General features: G+C 53.5%; 1 protein-coding gene across 1 annotated transcript in view; it reads left to right on the top strand.

The window, feature by feature from the left end:
* Positions 1-1,351: 1,351 nt before the first annotated feature.
* Positions 1,352-23,809, top strand: part of ARHGEF18 (Rho/Rac guanine nucleotide exchange factor 18) — a gene marked incomplete in the record, with an annotated part of 84,142 nt that continues 61,684 nt past the window's right edge. Inside the window, 9 exon segments of the mRNA XM_027768986.1 lie at positions 1,352-1,681; positions 11,226-11,350; positions 17,039-17,298; positions 18,028-18,178; positions 19,434-19,548; positions 20,435-20,492; positions 20,813-20,857; positions 21,627-21,704; positions 22,654-22,786. Coding sequence (XP_027624787.1) covers positions 11,336-11,350; positions 17,039-17,298; positions 18,028-18,178; positions 19,434-19,548; positions 20,435-20,492; positions 20,813-20,857; positions 21,627-21,704; positions 22,654-22,786 — 855 coding nt within the window.

Raw genomic sequence — 23,809 nt, 5'->3', positions numbered from 1 at the left:
CCGTGGGCACGCATGCCCACGTGCCTGGGGTGAGTTTCAAGCAACCATGTCCAAGACTTGAACTGCGGTCAGCCACGTAGGAGTCCAGTGAAGTAACCGCTACGCCCTCTGCTGGCCCCTTCTCAAGACTTTTTTTTTAATAGATTTTTGCTATAGAGTGTACACTTGCCTGAGAGAGAGAGAAACAAAGAAATCACCCCCCACCTGGGAGGGGGGATAGCCATGCCGCAATCCCTTCTCCATTCCCCTCTCAGGATCTTAGGCACGCATGCACACATGCCTAGCGTGAATTTTAAGTGACCGGGTCCAGGACTTGAACTACCGTCAATTATGTGAAAGTCCAGTAATGTAACCATTACTCCATCTGTTGGTTCCTCTGAAGACCTTTTTTTTTTTTTTTAGTTTTTTTTTTTTTCTATAGGGTGTGTGCCCTCTCCAGGAAGACAGAGAGAGACTGAGAGACAGAAAGTGAGAAATCACCCCCCAGGGGGAGTGGCCACACCACAATCCCTTCTCCTCCATTCTCCTCTCGGGATCTTGGGCACACACGCACACACACCCGGCGTGAGCCCAAGCCACTGGGTCCAGGACTCAAACTGCGGTCGACTACATGGGAGTCCAGCAACATAGCCATTACACTAACTGCTGGTCCCACCTGGTGAGAGTTTTAAGCTGCCAGGTCCAGGACTTGAACCAGGTCGATTATGAGGGAATCCAGCGACCATTACATCATCTGCTAGTTCCCCCTGAAGACATTTAAAAAATAATAATAATAACTTTAAAAGGTCAGCCAACGGCCTGGTGGTGAAGGCAGCTGGATCCCATCGCCCACCGTGTAAGTCCTGAACCCGGGAGCTTGAAAAGAATGCGTGCGTGGCCCAAATCCACGGAGGAGAATGGAAAGGCCGGGATTGCGGCACGGCCGTTCCCCACCGGGAGGACGCTTTCTCACTCCCTCAGCCCTCCCCTCGCGCCCTTGGTTGTCTGGCAAAAGGACACACCTTCTAGCAAAAATTCAAAAACAAAAGCCCAGTCTGAGCATGACCTTCCAGTTCCGCACTCGCTGACGTTCCGCGGGGAGCTGAAAAACGGCAGGAGAATATTTACACCAGGAGAATGGGCAAGTGCTACGGATCAGAGAGGTGGTTCTTGAACCTTGCCCCGCACACCGTTCGGATCCGCGCGCCTCCAGGCGCACCAGCGTGTCTGTCTCCCCGTGTACCCTCGTGCTGGTGCATGCGTGTGTGTGGATACACGTGACTTTGTGCCTCTGTGCACCCATGTGCCGGGGGAGGCCCCACGCCCCGTTCCTCTTCAGCGGTTGGTTCCGCAGGAAGCTGTTGGGGTGGGGGTGAGGGTGCTGAGCCTCCCCTGGGCTCACTGCGCCTCCTCTCAGACACCTGCATGCCCTGGGGGAGAGCTGCCTGCTTCTAAAGGCGGGTCCTCTGGGCTCCTCTCGGACCCCCGGACTGGCCCAGCGCTGGGGACGCGGGCAGCAGGTAGAGGGGCGGGCGGTTGAAGAAGAGGAAGCTGAGGCGAGGTTGGGTCACTCCGTGGTTACGCCAGGCTCTCGCCGGCCACTGCGCCTTTGGGTGAGCTGAAAACTGGCCGTGGGCTGTGGAGGCTGCAGGAGCCCTGGCCAGGCTGACTGCCCGCAGCAGTGAACACTAGGCTCCAGCTGGTGAGTAACCACCCTGGGAAGTGGAGAGACAGAGGGTCCCAAGAGGGACGTGTAGCAGTGGGACCAGGGGGACTTGGGGGCGGAAGGTGGCGAGCAGACAGACCGTGACAGTCTCTCTCCAGCTCCCGGGAACCCTGCTTCCCCCGTGGGCTGGAAAAGCTGTCTGACTGTGTGTGTTCTATGGAGATTCATGGTTCGTAAGGGGTCACCCCAGGGGGCACCAAAAAAAAAAAATCGGGGCGTCTCTCGCAGCCCAGGTCTGTCTGCAGACTGGACAGAGAATGCAAGGAGGGGCTTAGGTTCCCTGTGCCACAGCTACCCGGCATCCTTTGCTTCTTCAGCTACAAATACGTGGGGCCCCCACGGCCCTCCCTGAAAGGGACTAGGAAGGGTGTAAGTGGGGAGTCCACTTTTCAAAACAAACTCCCACGTCAGACGGATGCCTGAGAACCGGCCCTAAGGCTCTCGCCCTGAGCGCTGGAGGCCTCTGCACCCAGCTGCCTGGGTGGGGCGAGGTGGAGAGAGGGCCTGCGGTTAGTGGAGTGTTGGGCACACCCACATCTGTTTCCTCTCGCCTCCAGTGCTCAGGGGGCAAGGGGCAGGCAGCACCCCGGGGCCTGGGGGTCAGGAGAGGAGAACCCAGAGCAAACAGCTAGAGAGTCAGGGAGGCTGGGGCTGGCCAGGGAGGCTCGTTCCCCAAGGCGGGGTCACCCGTTCTGCTCTCTTCCGCGAGTCAGAGACAGAGAGGCAGGCAGGCAGCACTGCAGCCTGGTCCTGGCATAGCAGTCCCCCCCAGCCTGGATCACAGGTACACACATGACTGGCGTGTTCGGGGGGGTCTCCAGACTTGAACCTAGAACCTTCCCACATGGATCAGACTTGCAAAGTGTCTCCTACCACTGCATCAGGGTCCGACCCCACCTAAAGTTCTGGGGAAAGGACTTAGAGCCAGCGGAGGTCAGGAAGGGTTGATTTCACTATCAGGCGATGCCGAACTCCCTCACCATGCTGGGCAGTCCTTCTGAGAGGGCTTCCTGGCAGAGGCAGCCTTTCCACAAAGCCTTTTGTAGCTTAGGCAAAATATCAGCTCGCGTGCGCTCGCCAGACAGACAGAGAGAGACATAGAGACAGAAAGCGAGAAATCACCCCCCCCCGGGGGGATGGTCACACCGCAATCCCTTCTCCTCCATTCTCCTCTCGGGATCTTGGGCACGCACGCACACGCGCCCGGCGTGAGTTCTAAGCCACCGGGTCCGGGAAGCGAACCGCAGTCGACTATGTGGGAGTCCAGCGACATAGCCATTACGCTAACCACTGGTTTCCACAGATAAGGTTTTTATCTGTTGATGAGGATGTATGTGGTGGTCTCAACTGGGCTGAACTGAGGTGTAAATCAAGCTGAGTAAAGTCTCTCACAATCTACATGATGTCTAGCGATTTCATGTAGGAATCATAACTTAAAAATGCAAAATAAGTACATAAAAACAGAAAGTCAATTACTCCTCAAAAAATTAAAAAAAAAAAAATAGAGACTGCATGGCTTGTGGAATCAAATCAGTCAAGACGGGCTTCGAGAAGAGAAGGAGGAGGGGAACCAGCAGTTAGCGTAATGGCTATGTCGCTGGATTCCCACGTAGTCGACCGCGGTTCGTGTCCCGGACCCGGTGGCTTAAAACTCACGCCGGGCGCGTGTGCGTGCGTGCCCAAGATCCCGAGAGGAGAATGGAGGAGAAGGGACTGCGGCGTGACCATCCCCCCTGGGGGGTGATTTCTTGCTTTCTGTCTCTCTGTCTCTCTCTGTCTGTCTGGCGAGCGCACGCGCCCTACAGTGAAAATCTCTCCAAAGGAAAAAAAAAAAAGAAGAGAAGGAGGAGGTCGAGGGGTCAGGGGACAGAGGACAAGTGACAGCTCTTCGTGCTAGGGGGTGCACGTTGGGGAAGAGGTGAGGAAGGAGGGGTCCTTGAGCTTCTCTCCAGTGTAGGCTGTTTGAGTCTAGGAAGTCGCTGAGGGACCAGGGACCCCCGAGAGCAGTGGACAAAAGGGCTCAGAGGAAAACAAAGCCGGGAATGTTTCAGACACCGGGCGTGAAGACGCAGGCGAGGGGCTTACACCACCAGGGGGCAGCACCTTGGCAGATGTGCTGACACACACACGCACACGCTCCGCACACTTGGACACACTCAGAGATACAGATGCAAGGACCTAGCGGCGTAGAAACACAGACAGACGCCAAGACCCTCTTCTGGAGATACGAAAAGCAGATGTCCCCAAGACACAGACAGGTCATATAGACACCGATGGTCATTCTCCCTCTTCATACACACATACACATACACACCCACACACACTTTGAAAACCACCTAGATACTCAAATACACCCCCCACATAGATCAATGGACTTGCACTCAAACACACACAGACCTGGAAACACACACACCGACACATACATGCATAGTCAAGCACACAGAGACAATGGCATGCATACACACACACGCACACACATGCTCCCTGCAGGACCCTGGCTGCACTCGCGTTCTCCTGGGAATGTCTTGTGCAGCCAGGGCGAGAGGCCCAAAGACAGGGTGTCAGGGGACAGGAGGTGCTAAGGAATCGGCCTCCCCCCAGCCCAGGCTCCCATCGGCTGATGCCTCTGGCAGCCCCTGGGAGCAGTCTCCGCCTCTCTGGCTGCTGGCAGCCCCGTCCTGGCAGGGATCCCCAGCCCAGCTCCTGCACACTCACTCTCACACATGCAGCCCCATGGCCGACTCGGAGCTCAACCACTCCTGGCCGGCCCTCTCCAAGCTGTGGCTAAGGCGCTGGGCCTTCAAGAGAGGTAAGGAGTAGGGAGTGTCCGGGGGCACTGACCACCCAGGCGGGACCCCTAGACAGCCAGTCTACCATCCCCCTTCACATCATTCCTTGGCCGGACCACAGACTCTGCTTCAGTCGGCCCCGGGTTCCAGGCCCCTGAGTCCCCCGGGCCCCCATGAAGCATCACCGACATGGGACATGTGGGCTTTGTCTTGTCTCAGAAGTATTTCCCCAGGCTCAGCCGGGCACTTGTCTTGGGGTAAATTTACAGAAAGAGAATCCCCTCTTTCCAACAAAGCTGCTGAATGCTTTTTTTTTTTTTTAAGAATTATTTATTTTTATTTGTTATTATTTTTTAGTTTGCTATGGGACATAGATGCTCATCAGAGAGAGAGAGAGAGAGAGAGAGAGAGAGAGGAGAGCGAAAGGGAGGAACCGTGAAAAAGCATACTGCCAGGTCTGGGACTCGAACCATGGTCTTCCATATGGGAGTCCAGTGCCCCAACCACCATGCCACCTGCCAGCCCTGAGCTGCTAAGCTCTTAAGGGCAGCCTGGTGACATCCTAGGGGTCCATGGTGTTGGTTCCTGGAGGCTCGGGGTGGTAGAAGAGGGAGATTTGAGCCTCTCGGGCAGACACCTCCTTCAAACAAACACAGACAGTGGCTTCTGCTCGCCCCCAGGGTCTCAGGGCCTCAGGGGGGATTCTCCTTCTGTAAATTTGCCCCAAGGCAAGTTCCTGGCTAAGCCTGGGGAAGTACTTCTGAGACAAGAGGTGACTAATAGCACCTTGTGTAACATATTCCTCACGGCCTCCAAGAACTGTTTTTGCAGAGAGACACTTCTCTCTGTATCTCAGCAGCTGTTTAACCCTTGGGGATAACCATTCGGTGTCCAGATACATGGGGCATGAGGGGACAGGGCAGGACACTGGTTTAGGAGTGGGTGTGAACCCATTGCTTGCTGGGTTTCGTCATCCTCCTGTCTCCCTGCAAATAAGAGCCCCTCCCGGTCACACCAGCCGCCTCACTCAGTGTGGACGCATGCTGGCCACCATCAGCCGCGTGAGCCAGGTACTTGCACAAAGCAGCCGCGAATTCTCACAGAGGAGGGGCTGGGTCATTCCATGAAGTCCTCTTGAAGGCATATGTACTTGTGCTTGGGTCAGAGGGCAGGAGGGAGGATGAGGGGACCCAGAGGCTGGGGCAGGGGCTGGGGAGAGAGAGGGTGTCCTGGGAACTGGGATGCAATGGGAGAGTTCTCATGAGGTTGGAAGTTGCTAACTGTTATTGAACGCTCTTGATGTTAGGCTCAGAGAGCCCCAGTGACTTACTCGAGGTCACACAGCAAGTGTATACAGAAGAAGCCGGGATTGGGAGCCAGTTGTTGGGGGCTACCTTTGGGGTGTTCTCTGACTCGTGAACAGCTGGAGTGTCTGGGAGGGTTTCTAATCTAACCGTGAATGGCAATCTAGGAGAATGAGAACCTCAGCCATGATCTTCAAGGTCAAAGCTTGTGACCCAGGTCTTAGAGAAGGTCTACTCAGCTCCTGGGTGCCCAGCCCACCCTGTCTCTCTGCTCAGGTGGGGCGACGTTGACAAGTTGATGGTGTCTCTTACACCCACTTATGACTGCCGCTGGAGCTGGCTGCCTGGGACCCAAAGCCGGTGTGATGGGTACTTTGGAGAGGAACGTAGGTCAAGGAGTAGGGTCCACCCCAGAAAAGCCCCTGTCCCTGCTCAGGCCCTGTGTCTCTCTGGCTTTACTCCCCTGAGAGGGTGGTGCCCTAATAGCATCCCTCCAGGCTAGCCCTAGGGAGCAGGACAGAAGGGCCTTTTTCTGCTTCTCTTAAGCTCTGGGACCACCCGTCTTGGTGCCTAATAGAACGTCCATCCTGGGGAAATGCTGGGGGTGGGCTTGGGAAGGTAGGCAAAGCTTGGAAGAGGAGAACCGAGCCTTGAGGGAGGCTCCTGGCCCTTTCCCCTTGCTTTCCCAGTGATCCATTCTGGACATGCTTTTTCATTCATTTCCCAGTTGGTAACACGTGCATATGTGATGAATGTATTCTGGGTCTCATCTTGGTTCCTTTCTGACTGGCTTCTCTGCCATGATTCTGCCCCGCTTCCTTCTACCTCTCCCTGACTATCCCCCTCAAATTGCCGTCTCCTGAGTCTATGGCATCATTGCCTCTGGACACTGTCATATTCCCTACCCATCCAACTAGCCACTCATTCACCCATTCAACTAACCTGCCAGTCAACTAACTATCCATCTATCCACCCTTCCGACTATTGTCATCCACCCATCCAATCATCCACGTATCCAACCACTTACCTATATCATCACCCAGCTAGTCAGTTAACTATCCAACCATGGATTCATCCAAGGGTCCATTCATTCATCCAACCAACCAGTCAACTCCCCATCTATCCATCCAACCAACCAGTCAACTACCCGTCTATCCAGTCTGCCAACCCACCAATTATTCAGTCATCCAACTACTTATCTATATAATCAGCAGCCAGCCAGCCAATTAACTCTCCAACCATGGATTCATCCAACAATCCATTCATTCATCCAACCATCCCTCCATTCAACCAGTCAACTATCCAACCATCCACCCACTCATCCAACTTCTATTCATCCATTCATTTTTCCATCCATCAGGGCTCAACCTATGACAGCAGGATGAGGCTCAGTCTCTGAGACCAGGATCTAGGATCAGTAACTGATACCATGATTAGGGCTTGGTCTATAAACCCCCAAGATCAGAGCTTGGTCTGAGACACAGTGACACAAAGATTGGACCTCCATCTGGAAAAAACAGGATCAGAGTTGAGTTTATCTTCAAGTTAAGCTCAGCCTGTGCTTGGGGCAAAAACCTCTGTATAAAGAAGACTAAGTTCAAGGTTAGTAGGTGGCATAGTAGTTAAGACGCTGGACTCCCATGTGACCAACCATGGTTCAAGTCCTGGACTGGGGTGACTTGATGCTCATTCTGGGCATGTGTGTGTGCATGCCCAAAATTCCAAGAGGAGAATGGAGGAGAAGGGATTGCAGTGTGGCCATACACCCCCCCTGGGGGGGGGGGATGTGATTTCTTGCTTTCTATCTCTCTGTCTCTCTGGCAGCTATAGCAAAAATTTCTCAAGAAAAAACAAAATTTTTTTAAAGAAGACTAAACTCAACCCTGACCTTTCACCTTTAGTCTTTGGACCCCAGACCTTCAGGGTTCACAGACACAAAGCAGGGATTGGAAGCCAGTTGTTGGGGGCTACCTTTGGGGTAGGAGGCTCTGCGTTTGGCCTCCATGAATCCTCCACCCAGGGGAATGGGTAAACCACGCAGCTTTTCCTATGGTTCCTAGGGAACATAGCTAAGAAAAGGAACTGGCCCTCCCATTGCGAGCTCCCTTCAGCCTTCAGAACCCATCCCCAAGTCTGACTCTCCTCCTTCACAGCCTGCTCGTTTTGTTCAAGCATCTCTGAGTCATCGATGATACTGCCTTGACTTTGGAGTGGATAGAAGTGATGCAAAGCTCAGCGAGGGCAGCGAAACCAAGGGCTGATAGCTTCTCCTCCAACCAGCTTAGGAGAGTCGCCAGGAAAGCAGGGGTGGTGGAAACTACAACATAGGCACACTTTTAACCATTCATTCACCGAAGCACGGTGGCCACAGAGGGAGTGAGACTGAAGCCTTTAGACCCATGAGCACCCGCCCCATCCAAAACTCTGCAAGAGGTCCCAGCAAATTATTTTGATGGCAGCTCTACTGGGACACAATCCACATGTCGTATAATTCACCCATTTAAAGTATGCAACTCATGATCAGCAGTTAGCATAATGGCTATGTCGCTGGACTCTCATGTAGTCAACCGCAGTTTGAATCCCGTACCCGGTGGCTTAGACTCACGCCGGGCGCATGTGCATGCGTGCCCAAGATCCCGAGAGGAGAACGGAGGAGAAGGGATTGCGGTGTGGCCATCCTCCCTAGGGGGTGATTTCTTGCTTTGTATCTCTCTGTAGCTCTCTCTTTCTGGCAAGCATACATGCCCTATAGTAAAAACCTCTCAAAAAAAAAAGTTTAGTACTGCGCCGGGCGCATGTGCATGCGTGCCCAAGATCCCGAGAGGAGAACGGAGGAGAAGGGATTGCGGTGTGACCATCCTCCCTAGGGGGTGATTTCTTGCTTTGTATCTCTCTGTATCTCTCTCTTTCTGGCAAGCACACATGCCCTATAGCAAAAACCTCTCAAAAAAAAAAGAAAGTGATACAATCACATAGAATTTTTTGTGTGGGTGGTTACTTCCCATTCTCTTGGGTAGTTACCTGAAAGTGAAATTGTTGGGTCATGTTTAATTCTTTGCAGAACTGCCAGACCCTTTTCCACTCTCCTTGTGTTTTCATGCATGGGCATACGTAACTCCTTTTCATTCACCTATTCGTGTCTCTTTTTGGTTTGGTCTTTTTAGAAATGTTAACGATAATTTCTGGTGTACTATCTTTAGGGGCTACAGAGAGCTTTTTGGTTTTGTTTGTTTGTTTTTGCCAAAGGGTGGATGCGTCCACTAGCGAGAGACAGAGCGGGGAAAGTGAGCAATCTCCCCAGTGGATGGCCATGCTGCAATGCCTTCTCCTCTACTCTTCTCCTGGAATTTTGGGCACACACTTGCATGTCCCTGGTGTGATTTTCTTTCTTTCTCTCTTCCTTTCTTTCTTTCTTTTTTCTTTTCTTTTCTTTTTTTATTTTTTTTGAGAGATTTTTGCTATAGGGTGCATGTGCTCACCAGAAAGACAGAGAGAGACAGAGAGACAGAAAGCAAGAAATCACCACTCGGGGGGGATGGCCACACTGCAATCCCTTCTCCTCCATTCTACTCTCAGGATCTTGGGCACGCACACACACGTGCCCGGCATGAGTTTAAGCCACCGAGTTCGGGACTCAGACCGTGGTCAACTACCACTGGTCCCACCTGGCATGATTTTCAAACTGCCAGACCCAGGATTCAAACTGCAGCCAGCATTTTTGCATAGAAAAATATAGAAAAAATACATCCTGACTTTTCTGACAATTCAGTAATGACCCCCTTTCAGCAGCACAGACAGGGACTGCTCTAGCAAGCTGGGGGTGGCTCACTCAGCCATAAGGAACTTGAGCTAAGCGTAAACGAGGGCCTACCTTGGCACTCTCCAAAGATGCCTGCCATCCCACTCCCCACCCCATCCTGCCCCAGGGCTGGCAGTTACTGCTCGTACTGTGAAGGTGCTGGCTAGCCTCCCATGAGTCCCTACAACTGGTCTATTCCCACTCCTCCACCTTCGTCCATCTCCTCAAACCTCAAGTTTAGATATTCTCCACCTATCCATTCATCCATCCATGTACTCATTCACCCATCCATCCTTTTATCCATTCATTCATGCAAACCTCTCATCCTCCCACCTTCCTATCCACCCATCTATCCATCCATCCCTCCTTCCATCCACCCACCCATCCATCCATCCATCCTTCCATCTGCCCATTCATCCATCTATATATCTGTCCATCCATCCTTCCATCCAACCACCCATCCATCTACCCATCCATCCCTCCTTCCATTCACCCATTCATCCATCTATCTATCCATCCATCCACCCACCCATCCATCCCTCATCCCATCCACCCATTCATCCATCTACCCATCTATCTACCCATCCACCCTTCCATTCACCCACCTATCCATCCTTCCATCCACCCACCCATTCATCATCCATCATTCATCCTTCTATCCAACCACCCATGCATCATTTCTCCTTCCATCCACCCACCCATCCATCCATCCTTCTATCCACGCATTCATCCATCTATACATCCATCCGTCCATCCATCCTTCCGTCCACCCTTCCATCCGTCATGCATCCTTTTATACATCTTTTCCAACCATCCATCATCCAGTCATCCTTTTATCTATCCATTGATCAACCATCCATCCTCTTGTCTATTCATTCATGCATGCATCTATCTACTCACCTATCTTTCTATTCATCCATTCATCCATCCTTCTATCCACCCTTCCATCCTTCTATACATCTTTCCATCTATCCATTCATCTTTTTATCTATCCATCTGTCTATTTATTTGTGCATGAATCTATCCATTCAGCTTTCTAGCCATCCATTTATCCATCCATCCATCCATCCATCCATCCACCAACCTACCCATCTATTTATCCATCCATTTATCCATCCATCCATCCATCCATCCACCAACCTACCCATCCATTTGTCCATCCATCCATCCATCCATCCACCAACCTACCCATCCATTTATCCATCCATCCATCCATCCATCCATCCATCCATCCATTCATCTTTCCATCTTTTCATCTATTCAGCTATCCATTCATCCATCCTCCCTGGGGTGTGTTTGCAGGAAAAGTTGAATTAGGGAGGGGGTGAAGGAAGTCTGAATATCAAGACAACTAACTGTACACTCGGGAGAGGCACAAAGGCCTGTGGATGGTGGGGAGTAGACTGGAATTGGGGAAAGAATAAGGTGAGTTCTTCACGCAGGCGGTGATAGGGTGGGAATTGGGGTTGTCTCAGGCTTTGGGTCCTACAGACAGGAACAATACAGCCTATTTTACAGACAAGAAAGCAAACCAAGGTCCAAAGGGAGTGGTGGCAGGTGCAGAGCCAGAGTCCTGCTTCCTCAGTCTCCCAGCTCGGACCTCACACCTGTCCCTGCCTTCTCCGCAGGCTCTGAGCCCAAGGCATGTGTGCAGCCCTTTGACCCTGGAGTTGCAGCCTCAGCCACCAAGACCAGCGGGGGACCCTGGAGGCCCGAGAACCCAGCCTTCTTCTCTGCCATGGGGGATGAGCAGGCAGGTGTCTGGCTGCTGAGACGGGTGGGAGCTGAGGGCAATGGGGGCAGCGGGCACACCCTGGGTAGCCGCTGCATTGCACCAGACACTCGGTGTACACTGTCTCAGGGAACCCTCATCCAAACTTGGCAAAGTAGTCCTTATCCTAGTGTGAGGAAACTGGAATCCTTCCTGGAACAAGAAGAGGGAGGGAAAGAAGGAAGGAAGGAAGGAAGGAAGGGAGGAAGGAAGGAAATAGGTGGATGGATGGATGGATGGATGGATGGATAAATAGGTGAGTGGGTAGGTAGATGGATAAATAGATGAATGGATGGATGGATGGATGGATAGATGGATGGATGGATAAATAGGTGAGTGGATGGATGGACAAATAGGTGGGTGGATGGATGGATGGATGGATGGATGGATGGATAAATAGGTGAGTGGGTAGGTGGATGGATAAATAGATGAATGGATGGATAGATGGATGGATGGATGGATGGATGGATGGATGGATAAATAGGTGAGTGGATGGGTGGGTGGATGGATAAATGGATGGATGGATGGATGGATGGATGGATGGATGGATGGATGGATGGATGGATGGATGGATGGATGGATGGATGGATGGATGGATGGATGGATGGATGGATGGATGGATGGATGGATGGATGGATGGATGGATGGATGGATGGATGGATGGATAAATAGGTGAGCGGATGGATGGACAAATAGGTGGATGGATGGATGGATGGATGGATGGATAAATAGGTGAGTGGGTAGGTGGAGGGATAAATAGATGAATGAATGGATGGATGGATGGATAGGTGGATGGATGGATAAATAGGTGAGCGGATGGTTGGGTGGATGAATAAATAGATGAATGAATGGATGGATTTGTAGATGGATAAATAGGTGAGTAGATGGATGGATGGATGAATAAATAGATAAATGGATGGATGGGTGGATAATGGATGGATGGATGGATGGATGGATAAATAGATGAATGAATAGATGCATAGATGGGTGATAGAAAGAAGGAAGAAAGGAGAGAAGGAGGGAAAAGGAGGAAAACTAGATGAGTGGATGGTGTGTGGATGGAAAGTGGATGGGTGGATACAAAGATAACAGGAAGAAAAAAGAGTGAGGGAAGGAGAGAAAGAAGGAAGGGAGGAAGGGAACTCTCTCTCTCTCTCTGCATCTCTCTCTCTGGCAAGCATATGCATTCTTTCACAATTAAAAAAAAAGTTAATAATAGCATGCATGGGGGCTGGAAGATGGCATGGTGATTGGGGTGCTGGACTCCCACGTAGCTAACCACAGCTCAAGTCCCAGACCCGGACCTGGAGGCTTGCTTTCTCACTTTCCCTCTCTCTCTCAGTCTCTCTCTCTGGAGAGTGAATGTGCCCTACAACACATTTTTAAAATGATAATAATAAATAAATACTTCTTTAAAAATAAAAAATACCATGCATGCCCAAAATCCCAAGAAGAGAGTGAAGGAGAAGGGATTGCCATGTGACCATACCCCTCGGGGGTGCTTTCTCTATCTATCTCTTTCTCTCCTTCCAGTGAGAACACATGCCCTATAGCAAAAACTTAAAAAAAAAAACAACTATTTTTTTCCTCTAAAAGAAGGAAGACCACCCCACAGGGTCCTCACCTAGCAATCCATCCCCAGCCCCAACCCTGATCACAGGCAGGGGTGCACCCAGCATGCACAGAGAGGTCACACGATGCCAACCCAGAACCTTTCCCACATGGGTCCCAGGTGTGTCACCACCTGGCCCCAAGCCCATTTTATTTATTTCCTCTAATTATTTGACATAATTCGTTTATTATTATTTGTGAAATTTGCTATAGGGCATAGGCACTTACCAGAGAGAGAGAAGAGAGGGAGAAAGAATGCAAGTCACCAGGTATGGGACTTGAACTGTGGTCGGGGGTCAGCCCTGTGGGAGTCCAGTGCCTTAACCACCATGCCACCTGCTGGCCCATATTCAAAGATGAAAGCATGAGGCTGAGGAGGTTCAGGAACTTGCTAAGCTGATAACAGCCACAGCAGGGGTCCCAACCGGGCAGTCAGCTCATCGGAGACCTGGAGACCTGTAGACCTGGAGACCCGTGTTCGCTTTCTGGCTATTTTGTTTAAAGCCAGACCACTTTTGTATGTTGTGAAACAGGTTCCGAGAAGCACTATGCTTGAGGTTGCTTTGGTGCATTCTTTTTTTCTCATAAACAACAAGATAACTAACCGTTTGCCATTTTTAAATCAAAGTTTCTCAGGCGTCCTGCGTCCCAAGAACGGGGAATCCTGTGATGTTTTGCTGCTGGGTGTGACGGGGCGGGGGGGGGCCTCCCCCAAGGCTCCCCGGAGGCTGTATTTATTGCATCCTCTCTGGGTGTCAGGGCCGGTGTGCAGTGTTTAGCTAATGCCTGGAAAGGCCTCGCTTGGACCCGCTCCCATCTCGCCATGCCCGGGAAATACTGGGGGAAAGATATATACCCCCCCACCACCAGCAAAGGACCAGGCCCCGTCCCTCTCCCTTCCTCAGTGTCCCTGCAGGCCAGAGCTGGGACAGCCTGTGCCGACTCTCCACCGCCCCTCCACCCACAGCCCTGGCCTCATTCCCACCTCTGCCTCCTCTGAGGGAGACCAGATGCAAGAGAAGGAGGGGGCCCAGGTCAGGCCAGGCGGCTGTCCTGAAGTGTTTATATTTACAGGGGGATGAAGACCAGAGACACAGGGAAACTTTGGGGGCAATGGAGGAAAGACAGGAGTCAGCGGGAGTTATCCAGGCACCGGGGAGAGCGACGGAGTGAGTGAGAATGAGGAAAGATTCCAGGAGAAGTGAACACGGAGTCCCAGGAGGGTCGTGTCGCCTAGAACTGGCTGGAGCTGGACTTGTGGGTCTTTAGACAAACTGAGGAAGGGAGAGCCTGGCTTTAAGGGGCAGAGGAAGAAAGAGGAGGCAGAGAAGGAACAGCCAAAGAGGTCAGAGGGAGAATAGCGGCCGCCCAGAGGAGTCAAGAGTGCAACCTAGAGGGCATGCCTAAACTGGGTTTTGAAGGATGCATAGGAGTTGAGCAGTCCCTCCAAAGGGACTGAGTGGGTAAAGAGGTTTGCCAAGGAGAAGAAAAGGCAGGTGTTCTGGCTGGAGAAAATAACAAATAAAATAACTGGGAAGAAGAGAGAGAAGCCTAGGACTAAGAAAATAGAAGAAAAATCAAAGAAGGGAGTCAACCAGGTGGTGTGGAGGGTAAGACAGCCAGATCCCACATGGCCAACTGGGCAGTTCGACTCTCAGACCCAGCAGCTTGAAAAACACGCCAGGCATGGGACCAGCAGTTAGCATAATGGCTACGTCGCTGGACTCCCACGTAGTCGACCGCGGATCGCATCCCGGACCTGGTGGCTTAAAACTCATGCCGGGTGCATGTGCGTGCATGCCCAAGATCCTGAGAGGAGAACGGAGGAGAAGGGATTGCGGCCTGGCCATCCCCCCGGGGGGGTGATTTCTCACTTTCTATCTCTCTGTCTCTGTCTGTCTGGAGAGCTCACGTGCCCTATAGCAAAAACCTCTAAAAAAAAAAAAAAAAACTCCAGGCATGTGGGGGTGCATGCCCAAAATCCCAAGAGGAGAATGAAGGAGAAGGGATTGCAGCATGGCCATTCCTGGGAGGTGTTTTCTCACTTTTCCCCTCTGTCTCTGTCTTTCTCTGGTGAACGCACACATCCTATAGCAAAAGTTTAAAAAAGAAAGATGGTCCCAGCTCGGTGTGGTGGTGAAGACACTGGACTCCCACATGGCTGACTGTGGTTCAAGTCCCCAACCTGGAAGCTTATATTCTCTCTCTCTCTCTCTCTCTCACATGCTCTGTAGCAAATTTTTAAAATAATAGTAATAATTAATAACAATAAGGGCTGACCATGGTTCAAGTCCCAGACCTGGCAGCTTCCCTTCTCACTTTCTCTCTCCCTCTCTGGCCAAATTAAAAATAAATAAATAAATGGATAAATAAAGTTAAAGAAGATCATTCTAAAATAATAATAATAATAAATACAATTTTTAAAAAGGGAGAAGGAATGAGAAGATTGTAGAAAGAGCACAGAGCCTGGATTCCAACAGACCCTACTGGCTGCGTGCCCAGGGAGAGACCTCATTCCTCTGTGAGCCTCAGTCTCCTGACCTGGAAAATGGACCACCTACACCCCCTGGCGGCGCCACTGCAGAGTTAGGGGGACACGCATGGGTCGGGTGCCTACACATCTGGGTGTCTAGCAGTGCCCAGAGCATTGCTGCCTCATGGCTGGGGACAGAGAGCCGCAGGCGGGAGGTGGCAAACCTGGGAAGTTCTGTGCGGTGCTGGGGAGCTCGGCTCCCACCTGCAGGGAGGGGACAGCACTGCAGGGCGTTGACAGGTTCAGGCGTCCCAAACATCATTCTGGCAGGAGGCAGCGGGTCAGAGATGCAGTAAGCAATCCAGTATGGCCGTTGTTTAAGATTAGCATGGGGCCAGCCCGTGGCCTGTGGTTAAGGGAGCTGGATCCCACATGGCTGACCCTGGTTCGAATCCTGGCTCTGGTGGCTTAAGAAATGGGGCAAAATCCTAACAGGATGGAGAGATGGAAAAGGAACTGGTGTGACCTTACCTGTTGGAGGGTCTTTTCTTTCTCTTTCTCTCTTCTTTCACAAATGCATGCAACAGCTGGCAAAATTTAAAAATAATAATAACAACAACATCATCAGGCACTGTCTCCCTCTGAGTTCCATTGCTAATAACAGAAAACACCTGCTTCTGGGTGATTTAAGAGAATAGAGGGGTTTTTTTCAGCGTAGGTTTGGAAGTCGAAGGTCCAGAGGCCACCTCTGGGGAGGTCTCTGATGTCACACGGCAGAGAATAGGGGTGCGTGCGTGAGTGTCCATGTGCCCGTGTTCTGGTCCCTCCTCGTAAACCCGCCAGGAGCCGGCTGGGGCTCCCACCCTGATGACCTTCATCCTCATCTCCCTCATCTCCCCAAAGGCCCTTTCTTTCCTTTTTTTTTTTTTTTTAAGTTTACTTTCTTCTTTCCTGTATAGCAAGAGAGACAGAGACAGAGAGACGGCAGCCCCTGAAGGAATCTTTTGTTTTTGTTTTTGCTTTTGTTTTTACTACAAGGTACATGCCCTTGCCAGAGAGAGACAGGGAGAGTAGCCATGCCACCCTTCCTTCTCCTCTGTTCTCCTCTTGAGATTTTAGGCACACACACACACACACACACACACACACCAAGCATGGTATTCAAACCGCTGGGTCCAGGACCCGAACCATCCAGCTGGCCATGCAGGATCTAGTCACTTAACCTCCATGCCACCTGCTGGCCCCAGTAGGGCCTTGATGCTGCAATCCACCCCCAGCTGCAGCCAGTCCCCGATTACAGAGGCAGGTGCTGGTTGTATTGGGGAGGAGGTGTCTCTAGACACGTGGGTTGGCCTCAGAGCATCACGTGGTACCACTCCCAGCCCTCCAACACCAAGGTGGGACAGAGCTGTCACCTCTTAATCCTGGCCCCACCAAATCTCAGCACATGAATGGGGGAGACATGTTGAAGCGACAGAGAGGGGCCCAGGCAGGGTTGGGGTGTGGGGTGGAAGGGGCCCCGTGGCCAGGAGACCCCGTGCTCTGCCACCCCTCAGGCAACGTTCCTCCCACCCGCCCGCCTGCAGGAGGGCGCTTTCCCCGGGCGGCTCAGCGAGAGCGCCGAGGACCTCAGTCTGGATCTGGGAGCGCTTCAAGGCAGCGAATACCTTCAGGATCTGGGCCTTGGGGCCCCTTCCCACAGCCAGCCTGGCGGGGCCAGCGGCAGCAGCCCCCCTGGCAAAGAAGCGGCTGCGGACTCGCCCTTCTCCAGCTCGGCAGGGCCGCGGGGCCCCCTGCGCAGACGCAGCTGGGAGAGATCGAGGAGCTGCTCCGAGAGCGCGCGGAGGTCAGCACCCCCACCCCACCCTAATGCCGCCACCCTCGGTGACATAGCCCAGGACGGGCACGCTGCCCCCTGCGACTGCATTGCTGCCTGCAGGGGCAACAGGGAATGTGTGCAAGAGGCAGCCCAAGTCCCCTTTCCAGCACATGCATACATACACATGCACAGGCACGCACATAGAACCCGGGGAGAAATCAATCCACACGCATGGGCACACGCAAACACAGAGTGAGCACGCACAAGCCCGACTTGCATGGGCACACTGCAGGCACTCCAGAACTGGTGTCCACCTGCCCACGCTGGGCCCACAGACGCACACTCACGCTTTCAGACCCATACGTGTAAGTCTCCACGGACAGTTTGCACACACGTGTACATATGGGCACGGAGCCACAGAAGTACTTAGGAGCGAAACACAGATGGTGCTAGGCTCCAGACACCACACGGCAGTACCGAAGAGCAGACAGGGGTCCTTTAGCCACCCCCAACCCCTGTCCTCCCACCCAGCCTGCAAAAATGGCAGGTCTGTAATGCAAATATAGATGCAACAGATCTAACCAGAATTCTCTGCTCCTGGACACCCCTCTGAAATTGGGGGATCCCTATCGATGGTCTGACCACCCCCTCCCTGTCCTGGAAGGGTCACTTGCAGGTTCCCTCAAGCCTCCAGATGCTGGCGGGGGCGGAGGAAGAGACCTGCTAGAACCCTAATACCCTCCCTTGGTCTGCCAGGCTCAGCCTCGACGCCTCGCCTGTGGAAGAGGGACCCTGTCTCCCTAGGACCCTAGCTAGCCTCGCTCTGAATCTGTCAGGCGAGGGCCAGAAAACTTGGACCCAAGAGTGTGTGCCTGGAGGTGGGGCCTCTGCAGAGCACCCCGGGAAGGTAAGGGTACCCTGCCGTCCCTGACAACATCCCTCTGGGCTCAGAAGCTGGCACCTTGGGTGGCTGGTGGGACTCCCCTCTCAGGGCAGGGTGGGCGCTCCTTGTCCAAAGTGTAGCCCATGACTGGGGCATCTCTGAGTCCTGACACTCCAGCCCAGGTCTGGGGGGTCTTCCGTCTGTATGCACGGCAGACTACCCTGGACCATGACTGTAACCCATGGGCTGGGGGACAGGGGGTGTCTCCTTATTCTGCTGCCTCAGCCTGGATTAAGGACCTTGGTCCAGTTGTCGCATGCAGGCAGAAAAAATGCATCCGGGGCCCAGCAGATGGTATAATGGTTACATTGCTGCACTCCTGTGTAGTCCACTGTGGTTCGAGCCCCGGACCCAGTGGCTTAGAACTCATGCTGGGTGCTTGTGCATGCGTGCCCAAGATCCCAAGAGGAGAATGGAGGAGAAGAGATTGCAGCGTGGCCACCCTCCTGGGGGAGCGGGTGATTTCTCGCTTGCTGTCTCTCTGTCTCTCTGGCAAGCATGCACACACTTTAGGAAAAATCTCTCTCCACAAAGAAAAAAAAAGAAAGAAAGAAAAGAAACATCACCTATATTTGGGTCCCCAGCTAGGGCAGGTTTGTCTTGAACCTGAGACTCCACTCCATGACTGTGGAATACACACTTGGGCCAGGGGCCGGGGCCTGGAGCTGGGACATCTTGGATGCAAACCTCGACCCTTGGGAAATGTTCTGACCATAGCTGGAGCCTATGGTCACACATTCTGGGGCCGCAGCCCACCTTTGGGGAGGGCATGGCTGTGCTCATGCCTATGGACTGGGGGTGCCCTGTCTGCAGCTAAAGGCTGTATCTGGGGTGAAGATGTCCCTGAATTATTATTTTTTTTTTTTTGGAAAGGTTTTTGCTACATGGCACGTGCACTCGCCAAAAAGGCAGAGAGAGACAGAGAGACAGAAAGCGAGAAATCACCCCCCAGGGGGTATGGCCACACCGCAATCCCTTCTCCTCCATTCTCCTCTCGGGATCTTGGGGACGCACGCACACGCGCCCGGTGTGAGTTTAAGCCACCAGGTCTGGGACTTGAACCGCAGTCGGCTACATGGGAGTCCAGCGACATAGCCATTACGCTAACTGCTGGTCCCTGTCCCCAAGTTCTGTGTCTGGCCCCCGATCGGGGCTGAGAACCCCCAACCTTGGGAGCCTGGCCTCACACCCAGCTCAGCAAGATGTTCATTTCCTGCAGGAACGTGACAGGCCCGAGCACAGGGTGAGGTCGCAGTCAGTTCCCCTGTCCTCTGATGAGATCAGATCCCTGGGAATCACCCCGGCTTTGGAGGTGCCCATGCCGCCCGTTCAAGGTAGCCCAGCCTGGGAGTCCTCCTCTTTCTAACCAAGGCAGGACAAGGAGGGAGGGAGGGCAGAGGGGAGGCGATTTCCACTGGAGAGTCCCCGGATGAACCCCCAGGGAAGGGAAAAGGGGCTGATGGCGGGAACTTGGGGCCCCCCAAGTGTAACAGCAGAACGCAGGATGTCTTGGGAGGCGTGGGGAGGCCTCACACCAGGGTGAACCACCCCAGTGCGATGAGCTTGTCTCGGGGGGCTTCCTCTTCGCTCTGTCTCCCTCCGCACCTCTGACTGTCCTAAGAGCTTGCACCCCTCTGGCGTCCATCGAACTTCCAGTCTAAACCCGTATCAGCCACTTTCTGGCAGAAAGTCTCCAAGGGATCAGCAGTTGGTGTAATGGCTATATCACTGGGCTCCCATGTAGTCGACCGTGGTTCGAGTCCCGGACCTGGTGGCTTAAAACTCACACCAGTGCCCAAGATCCCAAGAGGAGAATGGAGGAGAAGGGATTGCGGTGTGGCCATCCCCCCTGGGGGGTGATTTCTCTCTTTCTGTCTCTCTGTCTCTGTCTCTCAGGCGAGCACACGCGCCCTATAACAAAAATTTCTCTTAAAAAAATAAAGTCTCCAAGCCACCATGGCGTCTTCTCTTTGAAGGGCTAATAGTGAGGTTATGTCTCCCTAGGGTCACTGGGAGAGCCACTGAGCTCACGCATGTAACGTGCTTAGCGCATCATCAGTGTGAATGAGACCTGGGGGACACCTCTGTCCCTGGCTGTCTTCTCCCAGCCCCACCCGGATGGTCTCAGTTCTGCGGGGGCTTGGGGCGGGTGGGCGCACAGCGGCTCCTGTCCCGGACCCTCCTCACGCCCGTGCTCCCTGGGGCGGGGGCTGCTTCTAGGTCTCGAACCGCCGGTGCTGGAGTGTCTGGAGAAGGACCATGTGGAGCCGGAGCACGTGTGAGTGCCTGCCTCGGGGCAGGGCAGGGGAGGGACTAGCAGGATGGAGGCTGTGGATGGAGGCTGGGGGAGGAAGGCTGCAGCGTGGTCAGCCCCAGCCGCTCGGTCCCTGACAACCTTGGTCTTCCCTTCCACACCACCCTTCCCCAGGGGAGGGACCCTGGCCATTCCTCCAGGAGCTGGGTTGGGGCCCGCCGTGAGAGTCTGTGTCACGATCCCCTGCCCTGGGGCGGGCTGGGCAACCACAGCTTCTTCGGGGAAATGCGTCTATAACCCCGGACAACTGTGGGCCATTTTGACCCTCCCCTTGACATCCCCAGGCTGATTGTCCAGCAAGTCCTTCAGGAACTTCGGCAATACCACGGGTACGTAGGACGGGGACAGTGTGGGGGGCAGCGGGCAGGCCCGAGGGGCAGGCGTAGGGGAGGACGGGCAGAGGAGACCCTTTGGAGAGACGTGTGGGGAACGCACATTTGGAGAAACAGGTGTGGCAGGACAGGTGTGAAGACAGAGAACAACAGGAAAAAAACAAGGGCAGAAGAGAGACATGGGCAAAGACTGGAGAGAGGTGAGCCGGCACTAGCCCAGGGTGCCCGTGAGCGAATGAGAACCGTGTGGCTTTCCTGAGGTACGGCCATCGTTAGAAAAATCCCCCTGATCAAGGGGACCAGGAGATAGCACAGTGGTTACATCGCTGGACTCCCACGTAGTCGACTGCGGTTCAAGCCCTGGACCCAGCAGTTTAAATATCATGCTGGGCAGACGTGTGTGCATGCCCCAAATAAATCCTGAGAGAAGAATGGAAGAGAAGGGATTGTGGTGTGGCCATCCCCCCTGGGGGGTGATCTCTCACTTTCCCTCTCAATGTCTCTGTCTCTCTCTGGGACGAGCACACGCACTCTAAGGCAAAAACCTTTTTTTTTTTTTTTTTTTTTTAAAAAAAAAGAGTATCCTCCTAATGTGCTGCTTTGTTCTGCTGGAAGACCTGCCTTAATGTCTGAAACAGAAGGCCACAGTGCCCCAGGCCTGAGGGCTGTTAGACAATTCACACATGTACACCAGGCGGAGCAGGGGAGGGACAGCGAGCTGGAGTTGGTCGAGGGGTACTGACTCAAGTCCCTGTCCCCTCTGCAGGGCCCGGCAGAGGGCTCGCATGTCCGTGTGCCCTGGGGGAGCCCATGCCAACCTCACCTGGTTCGAGTTCCTGTCCGAGTGAGTACACAGACCTGACAGGAGGGAGCTGCCGGGCGGATGGGGGGCGGGGACAGTCCTGGATTTGAAAGAGGGTTTCCCGATGATCCACAGCGCTGGGGGCTGACGGGAAGTGAGGGGGCTCCTCGTACACCCTGGAAGGACAGAGGAAGGCTTCCTGGAGGAGGTGACAGCTGGAGGTGGCTTCTGGCGGAAGAGCAGGAGTTTGCCCATATTTGCAGATAAGGACGGAGGGAAGGAGCCAGAACTCTGAACTTAGGGGGACAGTATCAGGGCGGGGCAGGCCAGACCACCTTGGCGAGGGGGGCCAAGGAGCACACACTTTATTCTACAAAAGAATGAATGCTTCAGGTATAATCACCCTGGGTGACAGAGGATGGGGACCACAGACAGTGCAGGGACTCCTTGACTCCCTCCCTAACTCATTCAATCAACAAACACTTAGGGATATTGGCGAAGTTCCAAGAGCCACGTGGACTCGAGGACTCGGGGGAGGAGGTGGGGCGCAGACAGGAGGAAGAGCCTCCCCTCGGGGAAATAGATTCTGCTGAAGATGGCCTGCCTTGTTTGTCACTGCCTTTAACAAACCTTCAGTAACTGGGAATGTGCCGGCAGTCAGGAGAGCCAGGCCAGAGACTGGGAGGGGTGGAATGGCTAGATTAAAGGCTGATTAGACACGGCAAAGCTGGAGGTGTGAATGAAAGGGAGGAATTAGAGGCTAGCTGTCCAGCCTGGGACCATCGGCGCCTTCAGGCATTCCCCCTGTACACCCAGTCCCTGCAGCTCCCGGGATATCTGTGGGTGTCTGTGGGGTGAATGAGGGAGTGAGAGAGGAAGTCAGAGGCCGTGGAAGGGGTAAGTCAGGGCGGGAGGCCACAGGGAGATGGGCTTTGGGTCCCTGCCGGGAACAACCTCCGGGCCCCTCCTCACTGACGCTCCTGCCCTCCAGGAGCGAAGATGGTGGAGGCCGGAGTGAGAAGAACAAGGGCACCAGCGTGAAGAGGAAGCTGAGCTGCCTCCGGAGCCGGGTCACCAGGCAGAAGGAGAAGGTCAGGGGCCGTGCCAGGGAAGGGGGCTCTCGGGTTGGCCCCGTGGGCTGGTGGTTAAGAGAGCCAGATGCCACATGGTCCACCCCACTGTTCAAGTCCCAGACCCCGAGCTTGACAAACACGCTGGGTGCAGGTGCATGTGTTCCCGGTATCTCAAAAGGAGTGAGGGGTGGAGGGGGGGTGCCCTGGAGGATGCTTTCTCCTCTGGCTCTCTCTGGTTGAGTATATGGACCCTCTTGCCAAAAACGACCAGTCCTGTAGCCTAGTGATTCAGGGAGCTCGATCCCACATAGCTGACTGCGGTTCAAATCCTGCCCCAGTGGTTTGAAAATCAGCACCGGGCACAGGAGATGCATGCCCAAATCTCAGCGGGGTGGTAAAATGGAGGAGACGGGATGTCGGTGTGACTGTGCTCTCTCCCTCTCTCTCTCTCTTTTAAAATTACTTTATTTAACTTTATTTATTTGAATTTGACCAGAGAGGGACAGAGCAAGAGACAAAGACAGAGAGAAAGAGAGAGAGAGAAACCCGCCAGGTCCAGGACTTGAACCACGGTCCGCCATGTGGGAGTCAGTGCCCTTTAACTACCACGCCACCTGCTGGCCCCTCCTTTCTTTGTTTCTCTGGCAAACATGCATGCCCTTCGGTAATGAAAAAGGAAGGAAGGAAGGAAGGAAGAAGGAAGGAAGGAAGGAAGGGAGGGAGGGAGGGAAGAAGAGAAACAGAGAGAGAAAGAAACAGAAAGAGAAAGAAACAGAGAGAGAGAGAGAGAGAAGAAATCAATCAACCAATCAATCAATCAACACCAAAAGGGGCTGGGCTCTGGGGCTGGGTAGTAACACAACATTAACGCCACTGAACCCACGAGAGAAAGGGTGTTCTAGTCCCAGACCTTCCCTGAGCACATAGGTACCTGTGTGTTCACCATCTGGGCTGGCTGGGACTGGGGTGGATTGCCGGGTGAGGACCCTCCTGGGGGGGTGGGGATCTCTCTCGGGAGAAAATAAAAAACTGACAAAAAGAAGAACCGGCCCCTGCAGAAGGCATCCTAAGACC

Source organism: Tupaia chinensis, unplaced genomic scaffold (genome assembly GCF_000334495.1).
Source record: "Tupaia chinensis unplaced genomic scaffold, TupChi_1.0 Scaffold148210_1, whole genome shotgun sequence".
Taxonomy (NCBI): domain Eukaryota; kingdom Metazoa; phylum Chordata; class Mammalia; order Scandentia; family Tupaiidae; genus Tupaia; species Tupaia belangeri.
Note: the sequence above shows the minus strand (reverse complement) of the source record. Positions and strands in the feature narration are given on the sequence as shown.